At 37.6% G+C, this 15,613-nt stretch overlaps 1 protein-coding gene across 1 annotated transcript; it reads right to left on the bottom strand.

Annotated features, from left to right (window-relative positions):
- Nucleotides 1-208: 208 nt before the first annotated feature.
- On the bottom strand, nucleotides 209-6,865 carry MAP10 (microtubule associated protein 10). The gene has a single exon (XM_032216476.1). The coding sequence runs from the start codon at nucleotides 4,402-4,404 to the stop codon at nucleotides 1,888-1,890; it is 2,517 nt and encodes an 838-aa protein (XP_032072367.1). The 5' UTR covers nucleotides 4,405-6,865; the 3' UTR covers nucleotides 209-1,887.
- Between the last annotated feature and the right edge of the window lie 8,748 nt (nucleotides 6,866-15,613).

The following is a 15,613-nucleotide window of genomic DNA, read 5'->3' as shown; positions in this document are numbered from 1 at the left end:
GCTGTGACTACAATCTGTTGGTCTTTAAAAGAACCACTGAAGATAAATGATGTCCGAACAGTTAGGTTAGTTATCTGGAAAATAAATTTTGCTCAAACGTCTGTATAAAAAGAGCAGCAAAGAAGGCTGTGTCCAGAAGTTGCCACCTCTCCATAATCACAAGGACATAGCTTTTCAGCCAGTGGTATCCCTTTATATTTGCTGTCCAGGATGGCTAAGGGAAGTCTATAGCATCATGCAAGTGAAAACACTTTCTGATGATTCACTATCTCTAACTGGCTAAGATAACGGGCAGGAGTCACTTGCTTTTACCAAAAGTTTGATCAAATCTTTTGTTACTACTTTTTAGGACCAGTAGCAGATTCTTCAAAAGAAACAAGAACAATTTTTTGCATGAATTATAAACAATACATTCATATTATTACCCTCTTACTACCTAAGTACTATATGTTGTAAACTAGCTAATTTTCTAAATTGTTTTTTAAAATCTTGATCCCGAAAATATCTACTATAAAATTTTATCTCTCTCTTTTTATATCAAAAATATTTCTGGCCAAAAAGCCAGTTCTTTATAAGAACACCAGCATTCTTTACAGTACTGGCATTGAATTGATCTCCTTTACTTACTAATATAGCTAGTAAACACTTCATTTAGTAACTTTATAGTTGGATATGCGCTTATCTGCATACAGGGCTTGTATCAAGAGTATTAATGTATAAATCCCATGTTTTCTGGAAGTTGGCTCAATTAAGTTGGGAACTTGAACCTGCATCTTTAATCACTAGCAGACACAAATGCATGTCTACTATTGGCTACCCATTATGCTATGTCATTTTTACACCTGCTATAAAAAAGAAAAATGACTGAATTTTCCTTAAAGCTACTGAATATATTTGATTCAGAGGTTTTTCATTATTTTTTAAAAATATTTTCAAGTGTTAAATATTACTAGCATATATTTTGGGAATGCATGCCTATGTTCATACATTTTTTTAAAAGTATATGCAACATACCATTCCATAGATAGGATTCAATTTCTCCCATCCAACATATTGTACAAATTAACAATAGGTGGAATTTGAAGACATGACGATTATGACAAAGCGCAAACAAAAAAAAGGAAGCGCTAGGTTAGGATTTAAAATTTAAAATTTTTGAAGCAAAACTTTAAATTAATGTTATGACCACAGATTAGAATATTATTATAGGAAAAATATTAAGATTAACATATAACTGGGCATTGCAATTGAAGTAATAGTATTTTTCAAATCATGTTCTGAAAATGTTCTGCTTGTTTTTGTGGAAACCTTGTTTTTTAAAGTATGTATTTTACTGAACAATTTTTTCTTCACTGATAATTATAACTCTCTTAAATTCCAAAGTGCAAATGAACATTGGTTTGCTTAAGTATTATTGTCTTAAGTAGTCTATAATCAACTGTAGTTTACTTCTTTTCTAGTGGCCTTTACTTATTTTTTGTTTTATCATTTTTATCATTTTGAAAGAAAAATTAAGACAAATTACAAATTGGGAGAATTACTTTAAGCACACTAAATCACTAAATTCCTATGCTCAATGAGAACAGATTTGTATATGAACAGAAAACCTTTACATCAAACTGCCCTTGAACTTCAGATGCAGCTAATCACAGAATGTGGAAGATTTGGAGATAGCTAAAACTAAGAAAGGAAGAAAGGAAGGAAAGAAGGAAAGGAAAGAAAGAAAGAAAAGAAAAACAACCACCAGCTGCAGAGAGCTGCAGTGTGAGTTGTACATTAATCTGAAAAACACTGTGGAAAGCCTACAATTGTAAAAAAAAAAAGTCCAAATTCCTTTAAAATGTTTTCTTATTAAACATTAAAACATTTTACCATTATTATTAATTGCTACATTGTGTATCCTGGAAGCTTGTTTATTACTAATTCACTGATATGTTTACACTGATTTGTATTATTCATCTTTCCGAAGCTATCTTCTTTTTCATTGCCAGGTGCTTTGCTTTCTTCTAGACCACTAAATTCAAGGTCAGACATACTAGAGGGCAAGTAAGAACTAACTTGAGATGTCCTTGCAGAATGGCTGTTTTCTAGAGGTGACTGGCTTTTTACCATGTTACACTTTTTATCAGGCTGTATTCGTTCGTCCTCAAAAGTCTGCATAACTTTTTCCTTTTCATGAATTGCAAGTTGGCCTCTTAAAGTTCTTGCAAGGGAATCATCATCAAATATGTTCAATCCAATGCCTAATTTGTTTTTGTTAGATTTTAAGTTGTATGTCTTTTTACGAGTCTGAACAGGAGATATAGCTGAAACCTTCGGAAGAAGAGGTGAAATACATTTAGCAGGAAGACTTCTGGAATTTTTAGAGTTGGAGTCCATGCCTGACTGACTGTGATCTGAGTTTATAGATAAAGGTCCAGGACTGTTCTCTGGAGCTTCAAAGCTTTCACCACAACTGTCAATACTGGTAAAATCTTCTGAATAGGCTGCATTTTCAGAAGTAACTACTAAACTATCTGAATTCTGATGTGCATGACTCTTTTCCAAGTTGTTGGTGTGTCTATCTTTATATATATATGGAATGTTACAATCATGTTGCAAACATTTTTCTATCTCAGCATCTACTGGATTTTCAAGGGCTTCAGTGTCCTGTAAAAAGACTCTTGGCAGATGGACTTCCAAGCTCTTTTCTTTATAATTAGAATCAACATTTTCATACAAGTACTTCCCTTTGGCATTGTCTTTATTCTTCATACAACTGGCTCCAATTTTTTTGGTAATACGAGTGTTTATTTTCTTTGTGGTCATAGAGCTATTTCGGCCAACACTGCTTTGTATTAAAGTCTCAACATTTTCATTAATTTGAGCATTTTGATCATAGATACTTTTTTCATCATATTGCCCAGAAGACTTTGGATGATAGTCAAGGGAACCCTTGAATATTTTTTCTTTAGTCAGAGAGCTTTTACCTTTTTTTTCAAATGATATGTCGCCAAGTTTTTTACGACGATGTTCTCTCTTTTCATGAACCTTCAACATACCTGGACTGGATCGCTGAACACGAAGCTTTAATGTATTCTGCATCCCATTAGAGATTTTCCTTCTAGTGAGAGAACTGTCTTTGGTATTAACTTTTTCGGGGCTCACAGGTCTGTCAGTGTATAGTGGTTTTGTACAGGTTTTGCCAGGACAGATAGGAGACATGCATTTTAAATGATCTGGGCGATTTCTTTTTAATTTAGGACTAGGTGATCTTCCTCTTTCTTTGCGATGTGGGGTGTTCTTCTTATCATCCCAGCAGGCACACAGATTCTTACCATTACAGGGTAAGATTTTTGTACCATCTTCTACATTTTGATATAGCCATGCCAACTGAGGATGCACAGTAGAGGGTCCTGGTGGTAGGGGCTGGCTATTTAACAAGGAGAGTTCTACCAGCAAAGCATTCAGTAGAGGCAACTGAGTTAAAGTCTGCCTGAGCTGTTCTGAAGAACTCGGCGTTGGTATGTTGCCGAGTAAGGGTGACAGAGCCTTCTCAGTACTAACTACAGGCTCCTCCTTAACAAAAGGTAAAGAAGTTCCTTCCTTGGGAAGTGAATCTTGAGCGGCCATGATTATCACTCTTGCTGCAGCTTTAGGGCTGGGGAAGCAACTTTCTGTTTGATGACTGTAATACATTGGTGGGGGATAAAAGGCATTGTTGTCCAACTCTCCTGCGATTTCTTCTCCGCTTGAGCTACCAGAAAAGAGCTCTGGGTCTGTATCAGGGCTGCTTAAGGACCCCCGGCTGGGGGCAGGGTCCTGCTCCTCCTCTCCTTCCGAGATGAACTCCAGACTGAGCCTTGGCTCCGCAGTTCTCCTCCGCGGACAGTCTCCAGAGAGGGTTTCGTCCACCGCCGCCCCTTGATCGAAGTGATCTAGGCCCGAGGAGCCCAGGCTGTTGAGACGGTAGCTCAGCGCCAGTTCCCCCACTGGTTCTCCCAGCAGGTCGCGCACCGGGAAGTGGCCCCTTCCAGTCGCCGGCCCCGAGCCAGGCAACAATTCCTCGGCGGCGGCCGCCAAAGAGATGCTGGACGACCCGAGCAGGCGGGCGGGACCCTGGTTGGGAGGCAGCGCCAGGAGCAGCGCGTGGAGCGGAGAGCGCCGCAAGAGGCCCTTCAGAGCGTCCGGCCGCAGCCTGAAGAGGCACGACTTGCCCCGCCCGAAGAGTACCACTGGCCAGGACGCGGCCCGCGGGGCGTGGACCAGGAGGGTCGGGAAATCCAGCAGCCGGAGAGCCACAGACGGCAGGAAGGGCCCGCTGTCCGGTAGCAGCGACGGCAGTAGCCGGGGTTGCACGCGCGCTGACTCCACCAGCAGCTCCAACGAGAAGAGATGCTCCCCGCAGCCATCGCCCCCCTCCATGCCAGCCCGGCGCCCCAGATGGCTTCTCAAAGGCAGGAAGGCCGCGGTTCTCGCGAGACTTGGAGGCAAACCGCGCGACAGCCGGGACGCGGCCTCCCCGTGTATAATGATTGCTATGGAAGCGGCGGCCCTCCGTTGTCTAGCGACTGTTTGCCGTCGCTGCGCTTCAGCGCATGGGGGGGGGGGGGGGGCCGCAAAGACCTCTGGGAATGCGAGCTCCTTGTGCGGTCGCGGGCGCCGAGCCCTGGGAAGGGATGCTCGAGAACGCTTCCGAAAGGCGGACGTTGCCTTCAGGCTGAAGTCCCAAAGGTGCTTTTTAAAGAGGAAACTGGACTTTCTAGATTTGCTTTGAAGACGCTTCGCTTCTCATCAACGAAGCTTCTTCAGCTCTTCTTGGATGAGATCGTCTTCAAGGAATAACTATCCTCACTTATTCGTATCCATTTCCTGTTTTCATAATCATGCTTACACTTAATATTTGTTATATTATACATGCTTGTCAAAATAAAAAATAAAAACCAGAAAGTCCAGTTGCCTCTTTAAAAAAGCAACTTGTACACAACAATGACCAGGATGACAGAATCCCCATAGACTTCAGGCTGAAGGTCTAGACTGCGCAGTTGCCCGAGGAGACACGAACTACGAGTTGAATACTTTGACCGCGGCTAGTAATACTGTGCTACTCTGTCGGGATGGCGGTCTCTGGACGGACGCTAACGATTCGTGAAAGCTGCCTGTGCTGATAACTTCTTAAAAGTTCTAGAGGCCAAGAATACTTAAAAAAAACATTTTTATTACATTATAGAATAAAATACAAAAATATGAAAGCGAATAATAGGACACAAGAGGAAAGGGGGGGGAAGGGGAGTGAGAGAAAAGAGAAAAAGCGTTGACTTCCGATTCTCTGTGTTGCAGTAGAATACTTCTCCAAAATAATATAAACTAGTCATTTCTATAAAACAAATCAATCTAATCAGTAAAACCCAAAACCAAAATTTAATTTTTTCCACCTCAAGGACAAAGTCCATAAGCGGTCTCCATATAACAAGAAAAGTACTTGTATTCTTTTATTTAACCAAAACTTAGCCATCTCTGCCAGCTCCATCAACTTCTGTAGCCATTCATCCATGGTGAGAATCGAAATGCCTTTCCATTTTTGGCATACAGTAGTCTTTTTGCCCAGAGTCCAAGAATACTGAACTAGGTAAGATAATAAAATAAAATGCCTTTAAAAAAGGGTGAGTGGGTGGGTTAACACACCAGTTTTAATGCTGAAGCATTTGGGATCTGTAAACTTGGAGTCCTCTCCCATGGGAAAATGGGGTTCCATTGTATTAAGGATCCTCTCCATTTTTGCTGCAGATTAGAATCCAATGGTTCAAGTTTGATTTGTAATATTTTATTTATCGAGGGATAATTAAATGGGTTCTTCTAGCATTTTTATGCTTCAAAACTTACTCATTTTCTGTGTGCAGAATACTCCACAGTGAGAAGAAATAGAAATCTAGCTGAAAATGAATGTGTTTGTATTTATAACTCTTGCTTTACCCCTGATAAATATGTGTATGCATGGAAGCCTGTTTATTTTATTATTTTATTTATTTTTATTTTATTCATTTTATCCTCACAGTAACCCCATAAAATAGATTAGGCTGCAAATACTGCTTAGCTTAAAGTCACCCACTTGATTAATGGGTTTTTATCTCTCATTATGGTACTATAATCATAATATTCTTCTGAATGATGTGCACAATCCATGCACATTTAAATTCTTTAATTTGGAGAATTAAACATTAAGCATGTGACCGTTGCTTTCTGGTTAAGATAAATAGTAAAACGAACACTTAACTTTCCTTAAAGGTTTAAAAATAGTTTCTATCCTTGGGCTGTCAGACTTTTAAATACAACCACAATAACTTCATGCACATGCGGAAAAGTATGACTAGTTTTTTCTTTTTCTTTCTTTTCTTGTTTCTGCTATAATTTTGCACCAGTGAGGCTAAAAAACAATTTAGTTGAATTTATTTTGTACAATGACAAGACTATACTACTTAATTGTACCTCGTATTTGTGCTTTTTCTATGCAGGCTTGCTTGAATCAATGACCGTTAGTTAATAATTGCATGTTTTCATTGGTATACCCATACACATCTATGCAAATGGTGCTGAAAATGATTGAGGGTTAGGAGTGGCCACATTTTTTTGTGTGGACACTGGACACACTTTAGAAATGAAACAGAAATTGGAGTAGATTCAGAAAATGGCTAAGAGGATTACGGGAGACTAGTGATTAAGTCCTAAGAAGACAGGTGAAAGAATGTGGCTATGGTTTGCATTGAAAAAACATTACTAAAGTGAGATATGAAAGCACTTTTCAGATACCTGGAAAGATATCACATAAAATATCAAGATCTATTCTCTTATTTCAAAAATTAATTACAAGAAAACATATTTTAATCCGTGGCACGACAAAACCGCGGTCCACTAAAGCGCGCCCGATTAAAGCGTGTACCTGACGTCATCAGCAGCGCAACAAATACGACAGCGGAGAAAAAAGGGCGCTTTAAAAAGCGCTTTTAAAGCAAGCCGATTCACGTAAAGGTAAGGGTTAGGGTTAGGGTTAGGGTTAGGTTAAGGGTTAGGGTTAGGTTTAGGGTTACATTAAGCATTAGGGTTAGGTTTAGGGTTAGGTTAAAGGTTAGCGTTAGGTTTAGCGTTAGGTTAAGGGTTAGGGTTAGGGTTAGGGTTAGGTTTAGGGTTAGGTTTGGGGGGGTTAGGGTAAGCTTTTCACGTTAAATTTAACTTTACCGCTCAGCGTGATGTTTTCGTCGCGCTGTGATGACGTCAGGTACGCGCTTTCGTCGAGCGCCCTTTAGTCTACCGCGGTTTTGTGGTGGAACCTTTTAATCAAATATTACAAATGTTCTTTAAAAAAAATCCAATGCTAAGAGCAGCAGACTGGAATCAATCAGAAGAGGTGGAAAGCCATCTTCAAGCAAAGACTGGGAAGCTATAATTGTATCTCTGATTATTCAATTTAGATTCCTGTTCTGGGCAGGGATTGATCTTCATAACCTATATAGCCTCTCAAATTCTATGATTCTAAATTTTGTGTGTTTAACTATTGTTAACTATCAGTACTTGCTCAGGTGCTAAATTTTTGCCAAGATGTTTGGTAATAATAACAAATCTATCAATTACTATACAAATTCGGAACATAACATCTTTATGTTTTACTGATTTTATTGTAATATAATTGTTGTAAATTGCCCAGAATAATTGAACATTGGGTGGCAATTTATTATTGCATATGGTATTTCTTGAAACTGCTAAATGAATGATTGCAGAATTTCCTTTTCATAACTTTTTTATTCTGATGAGCAAAAAGTAAAAAGAATGGCAAAATACAAGACAGTTATAAATAGAAAATGGCAAGATATGGATTCTTGTAAAACTGTCAGTGAGGTACGGCAATTGCATTTTTTTTTCTAAAAGTACTATCAAATTATATCTCTTCTACTGTGAAATTAACTGATTTTCTGAAAACATAGCTTTTCACATTGCAAAGTCAATGTAATTAATCATTGATGCAGATAAATGCTAGAAAGTATCAAATAATAAGAACATAAAGTACTATTATTCCAGAGCATCTTTTTCCTTCAAACTCACTGAGTTATCCTTAATCTGATTACCTCTGGGATTTCATGCAGGACTTTTTTAAGCGTTTGGGGTTAGAATGATTTGAAGTGAATAATTCACTTATGTTAAGACAGAGAGATTGCTTTTCTCAGCGCCTTAAGCTACTAGTTATGATTTAGACTTTTTTGTTCAATGGAATTAACTGAACTCATCAAAGTTAGCTGGAATTCAACAGCAGTTTTTTAGAACTGCAAAGCTTTGAAGAAATAAGTGTGTTAGTATATTTTTAATGCAGGGGTTCCCAATCTTTTCTATATCCTGCACCCATAGAACGTTTCTGATATATTCTTGCACCCTTTAAAAATATTATATGCATATAATTATAGATATACACTATAACTTTGAAACTTCTAAACCCAATTTTTTGCACCTCCTGGAATATTATCTCACACCTCCAGGGCATGTGAGCACCCCTGGTTGGGAACCCCATGGAAATAAGCAGATATTTAATCAGTTACTGGAAATGTGACCATGAATTAGACAATCTACTACCACATGTGGTGGTCGTGCCAAAAAAACAAAAGAATATTGGCAGAAAATCCAAAAGTGGCTGATAGAAATAACTGAAGAGGAAATAGAATTCACACCAGAACTATTTCTTTTGGGAATTATAAATAATAAATATACAAGGGGGTAATTTACTTAACAATACATGTTATTACGGCAGCAAGAATGGTCTTTGCCCAAAATTGGAAAAACAGGGAACCGCCACAAGAAGGGAAAATAATTAGGAAAGTTCTGACCTGTGTGGAAATCGATAAATTGATGTGGGAATTGAGAATAAAGACAAATCAGAATAATATAAGATCTGGGATAAATTTTATCAATGGTTGGAACAAAAAAGGAAAGACCCAAAATAGGCAATGGCTAAGATTCATAAAATGGAGACTAAAATTATGTATGAAACTATAATAGTGAAAATGTATAAGATAAACACAAAGCAACATGGTTGGAAATATGATATTTTTATATTTGTAAATATGTAATATATCAAATGTTAAAAAGCAGGGTAGTTACAATGTATAACTTTATGTCTTAGCATGTATGGCATAGATTTTGCCAGGACGGTTACACTGTGTCCAATGTTTTAATTTGTGTTCAATAAAAAACTTTTTATAAAAGAAAAAAAATAAACAGATATTTTCCCTTCAATACAGGTGAAACTCAAAAAATTAGAATATCGTGCAAAAGTTCATTTATTTCAGTAATGCAACTTAAAAGGTGAAACTAATATATGAGATAGACTCATTACATGCAAAGCAAGATAGTTCAAGCTGTGATTTGTCATAATTGTGATGATTATGGCTTACAGCTCATGAAAACCCCAAATCCACAATCTCATAAAATTAGAATATTGTGGAAAGATGCAATATTCTAGGCTCCAAGTGTCCCATTCTAATCAGCTATTTTAACCATAACAGCTGCAAAGGGTTCCTGAGCCTTTAAATGGTCTCTCAGTCTGATTCAGTAGGAATCACAATCGTGGGAAAGACTGCTGACCTGACAGTTGTGCAGAAAACCATCATTAACCCTCTCAATGAGGAGGGAAAGACTCAAAAAGTAATTTGCAAAAGAAGTTGGATGTTCCCAAAGTGCTGTATCAAAGACATTAATAGGAAGTTATGTGGAAGGGAAAAGTGTGGAAGAAAAAGGTGCACAAGCAGCAGGGATGACTGCAGCCTGGAGAGGATTGTCAGGAAAAGGCCATTCAAAAATGTTGGGGACTTTCACAAGGAATGGACTGAGGCTGGAGTCAGTGCATCTAGAGCCACCACACACAGACAGATCCTGGACATGGGCTTCAAATGTTGTATTCCTCTTGACAAGCCGCTCCTGAACAACAAATGTCAGAAGCGTCTTACCTGGGCTAAAGAAAAAACAGACCTGGTCTGAGGCTCAGTGGTCCAAAGTCCTCTTTTCTGATGAGAGTAACTTTTGCATCTCATTTGGAAACCAAGGATCCAGAGTATGGAGGAAGAATGGAGAATCGCACACTGCAAGATGCTTGAAGTCCAGTGTGAAGTTTCCACAGTGTGTTGATTTGGGGAGCCATGTCATCTGCTGGTGTTGGTCCACTGTGCTTCATTAAGTCCAAGTCAACGCAGCTGTCTACCAGGAGATTTTGGAGCACTTCATGCTTCCTTCCGCAGATGAGCTTTATGGGGATGCTGACTTCATTTTCCAGCAGGACTTGGCACCTGTCCACACTGCCAAAAGCACCAAAACCTGGTTCAATGACCGTGAGATTACTGTGCTTGATTGGCCAGCAAACTCACCTGACCTGAACCCCATAGAGAATCTATGGGCCATTGCCAAGAGAAAGATGAGAGACATGAGACCGAACAATGCAGAAGAGCTGATGGCCACTATTGAAGCATCCTGGTTTTCCATAACACCTCAGCAGTGCCACAGGCTGATAGCTTCTATGCCACACCACGTTGAGGCAGTAATTGAGGCAAAAGGGGCCCAAACCAAGTACTGAGTACATATGCATGCTTATACTTTTCAGAGGTCCGATATTGTTCTATGTACAATCCTTGTTTTATTGATTCATGTAATATCCTAATTTTCTGAGATTGTGGATTTGGAGTTTTCATGAGCTGTAAGCCATAATCATCACAATTATGACAAATCACAGCTTGAACTATCTTGCTTTGCATGTAATGAGTCTATTTCATATATTAGTTTCACCTTTTAAGTTGCATTAGTGAAATAATTTGCACAATATTCTAATTTTTCGAGTTTCACCTGTATAAATTTCCCTTTTCTAGTAATGAGATACTGTAACCATATTAATATTTATATGTATAATATTTAAAGTGTGAAAAATTGAGATCGGTTGCCTCATAGAATATGAACTATGATGTACTCTGAGTAGTATGATTTCAGGAATGGCTAGTTAGGGGCAGATACATTCCATTTTAAATTAATCTTCAAACATGTTTCATGATTTTTGGAATTTGCATTTTAACAAAATGTTTCAACAGTTATATTACATTATTGTAGATAAGAATGGAAATAATTGAACTAATGAAATATGCCATCTACTGTATATAGTTTTAGTGTTATCAGAAACACAGTATTTTAAAAATAGTTTCAATTAACCAAAGGGCAATTTTTAAAAAAGTCTTGAAAGGAATTATTTTGCAAAAGGTCCCCATGTTTTAGAATATAAGTGTCCTTCTATTGGACTGTGGCCTAGCTACCATTTCTGTCCTGTGTTAATACCTCTGCTCCAGAATTCTGTGCAAACATTTGCATTGGAGTTGCTGATTTCTAAACATGTATGTACTTAACTGTTTCTCAACAAAATTTGCAGAATTAATATAAACAGGTAAAACACATTTGTTAGTAAAGGAAATATATAATTTACCTATATCCCATATTCACATATTTGCTTTCTTCAAACTATGATGCAACATATAGAGAAGGAAATTCCAACTCTTCAAATTGGATTTATTGCAATAGAATATAGGTAGCTAACTCAGATAAGCCTAGGGGAGATTTGATTACTTCCAATCAATATATCAGTGAAGTCTATTGAAATAATACCAATATGCCCTTCAGATTTGGTCACTGCCTGGAAGGGATACTAAGTGTTAATGTTCTATTGCTATATCTTTTCTATACCTCCTTCCCTGCTTCTGTTGCCTCATTCAGTCCTGTTTATTAGTCAATCTTTTCTACTGCATGTCCCTTCCTTTCCTCCCAGTTGAGATATTTGACACTAGCTTTGTGTATGTGTGTGTGTTTTTCCTTTCACATCCCTCTTTGCTGCGAATTCACTTCTTGTCTGAGTTCCTTTCTTAGTTTCTGTTCCTGAACACTGAAGGGGGGACAGGAAATTGAAAGGTTTCAAACATTTCCAAACAACTGTGTAGGTCAAATGCTGGTTCACGTTTGCTTTGGCAAACTATATCCTGGGCTATTACACATGGGGAAAATAAAAATGCAGTAAATATTAACTATTTTAAAGTTTTGATTGTTGAAAATAATAATTGTTTTAAAACTTATTAAATATATTTAATTTTTAAAGGTTATTTTCTTTTGTGAAATGCTGGCCTAAAGTGGGTAAGGAGAAATCCCATCCCAGGAAGTTCAGACACAAAAGAATTAAAGAAAAATGTAAGCCTGAACTTGTCAGTCTAGATAGCTGACAGACCATCAGAAAGTTGGTCAAACTCCAAAGAAACAATCAGGAACATTTTTTCTAAAGTGGACTTCAGAAAGATGAAAGGGACATTCAAGTTTGCCTGTGCTGTATCTTCTCTTTCACTGAGAAGAATGGAGCAGCTCTTATCTAGCTGACACAAAGCTCTAATTCCCAGGGTTTCTGGAACCAGAGAATCAGGAAAAATAGAGCAACCTAAGGAAAGTGGAAGAAATGTGAGAATAGAAGTTTGGATTTAATGTGTGGAACAATCTTACCCTGTATCAGATGACTTGATTCTGTATACTGTATGCATCCCTGCCAGGAGGAGCCGCCAGCTGAAAGAAACCATAGAAATTAATTGCTCAGGTCTCCCTTTCATTATCTTTTATCTCCTTATCTTTTGCTCCCATTTATTTAGTAATATAATTTATTATCAACTTAATAAAGCGTATGCATTTTCTGTTGACTCTCAAGACTAGGCTTGTTCCTGGCTCTACCACCAAATAATTAGCCTAGTCTTGAAATGCTAAATAATTTCTGAACCCCTGTGAGGTATGTCAAGTGAAATAATTAAGGGTTTCAAATTATATTCAGTATGATGGACTTCAGATTATGCTCAGAATTGTATGCCATTGTCCATGGCCTGGACACCATCTCCATGCAGCCTTGGAGCTTTTCTCCTACTTCTCCATATGGGAAGTTGTGGCCTGCACACCTGAATGAGAAAGCCTGTTGCTTTAAGTGTCATGAATGCTTAGACTCAGATTTGCACCTTGGCTCCAATTTACATTTATAGTCCAATAACTGGGCAGAAAATTACTTTCATGGATTGGCTTTCATTGTACCTTGGCTCAGATACAATACTCCTTCTACATGAATCTAAAAAAGGACGAGGCACAAGACTTTTCTTACTATCTCACAAATTCTCTATTGTCAGAACACTAGCAATAGAGAAAAAGCATGAAAAGGATGATCAGCAGCAAGAAGGATACACTCAATTAGCAGTTGGGAGTGGCTGTTGGAAGACCAGGTTAGATACAGACTGTCATGCAGAAAATCTATGTAGCCACTAAGAGCTGACACTGAATTGATGGCACAAGCAATTGTCCCAATGATCCTGAAATGTGTTTGATCTCACATCTATTTTACAAAAATACATTCCGTTGTGTCACAGTTTCTAAATAAATAAATGGAAGTTTACTGTTTTCTTGGTCTCTGCAAAACCTCAAATAGGATGCCTTGCTTCGATGATCTGCAAAATAAAGTGAAGCTTGATCTGAAAATACGATATTGACCAAATTCAGAGTTTCTTCTCAGCCTAGGAAAGCAGTGCTTGGCTTTCCAAGGCTGGGAAGTCCTAGATAACTCATTGTCCCCTGTCATCTATTCTGTTATCCACAAATGGCTCTCCTGTTAAGCCAATAGTATCATGTGTTCAACTTTCTTTTCCTGGTTTAAATACCACATTCTATTTAAAGGCACTACTGTCAGGACCCTCTCTCAGTTTTAGGAAGCTGATAGCTTGTAGCTAATTGTAATTTTCTTCTTTTTTAAAAAAAAAGGAAAATGTAAATCAAACCCATCTTAAATTAGGCCAGTGCAACAGAAGATTCATAATTGTCCCGGAGCATTGGGGAAGGGGGGGGGAGAGCTAATTATGTATGAGATAGGATAATAAATTAAGAAACTCATCTACTGCACCTTTTCTGTAAATGAAAAAGTACTGCAGACGGCAAATCTAAAAGATTTCATTTCTTTCTAAAGCATTGCCTGATGACTTTGAAGTTTTGTGAATGGTATGTAAATTAGATTAAGTAACTTAATAGCTGTCTAGATTATGGATGTTTTTTTGTTATGGGGAAGATCAAGAGGAGCAGACAGTTGCCAGGTCATGTTAGTAGGCATGTTGTAAAACCTTTTAACGATGAGTATTGTAATATTTTAATGCAAAATGTATTTTGTCTCCTTCCGATATATAACTATAGTAAGCAATAAAAAGTCAGCATTTTGCTTCATGAATTATGTAAGAACCTACTTTAATGGTTAATGACATTAGAATTTTGTTTTAATCAATGAATTCTACATTAACCAACATGTAGTGCCTAGTACAACATAATCGGCAAAGTTGTAATTTTTGGAATAGTTTGCACTGAATGTATTTCATTTTAACTGATCTTAAATAAAATGTGCATACTCTTCTTTGGTAATCATTACAACATTTCACCCCAGTACACAGTATGTTAATATCAGAAAAATGTGTAGATTATCAGGTTTACCCTGGAATGAATCCAAATGGTGCCAATTTCTTCAAGGTATGTTGTCCTGAAATGAGCTTTATTCCTGGACTCAGTCCTTTAACCAATAAAAGAGTAATTACTGCCTTTAGACAGGGGTGAATTTAAGCCAAGGTGTTCCAGAGCATCCCAGTTTTCTAGCAATCTTGCACCTAGAGTAAGAGCATTTTGCAAATATCATAAAAACTCTTTTTTCAAACCTCAGAGATTTCATTGTCAAAATTCAGCTACAAACCACCATATATTCAACTCCCTTTTCAAAAGAAAGGGAATAAATGAATGGATAAGTGACTAAGCTAAGAAGCAAGCATAGTCTTGGATAGGATTAATGTGTATAAGAAAGTTTCTAAAAAGATCTTCCTGCTTTCTCAATACATTTAAGACTGGTCCCCAGCCATCAGAAAATTGCCTACTCCTGATGAGAAGCAATTATAAAGAAAGAAAAAATCCATTATCTTTGCTATTAAAAGATAGCACTCAGGGAGATATTACTTGGGGAGTGTAAAGGCATACTCTAGTTTTTAGGACGATTCCACCCATGCCATTTCTTTTTAAACAGGATCTACAATTCCAAGACCACAGATGATAAATGATAAATGCCTCTTTAAGATTGCCATCCACTTTTATTTCCCTAAAACAGGCCGCTGAAACATCTCCTCTACACACAGTCTCTTAAGACAGAAAAGCTTCCATGTTGCTTAATTTTTTTAAGCAATACAATCACTTGTTGGAATATGCAATAAAAACCAAATCAAACTCTTTTTCTTTTTAAAATCAAGGAAAAAATAGGGCTGTGCATAGCATTCAAAAGAACCCTGTCACAAAATCTTCATATAGAGTCTGTCAGGGTTTGTTGCAGAAATGAAATCCAGAGAGCACACATAGATAACTGATTCAGCAGGATTCATTAGCTTCTCTTTATAAACATAATAACACATTAGACATATATACAATACCAAGAGTGGTTCTTCCAATGAGGTAGAGGGTACAAACAAACACAAGCAGAGGTCAGTTTCAGTTTCAGAGCAGATGACTTTGGCTTTAGCACAGACTCAGAGCTACA

This window comes from Thamnophis elegans, chromosome 4 (genome assembly GCF_009769535.1).
Source record: "Thamnophis elegans isolate rThaEle1 chromosome 4, rThaEle1.pri, whole genome shotgun sequence".
Taxonomy (NCBI): domain Eukaryota; kingdom Metazoa; phylum Chordata; class Lepidosauria; order Squamata; family Colubridae; genus Thamnophis; species Thamnophis elegans.
This window is presented reverse-complemented; position numbering and strand designations above follow the sequence as displayed.

What these genes read in the sequence shown, in the direction of transcription:
- MAP10 (XM_032216476.1), bottom strand. Translation starts at nt 4,404, where the DNA reads ATGGAGGGGGGCGATGGCTGCGGGGAGCATCTCTTCTCGTTGGAGCTG.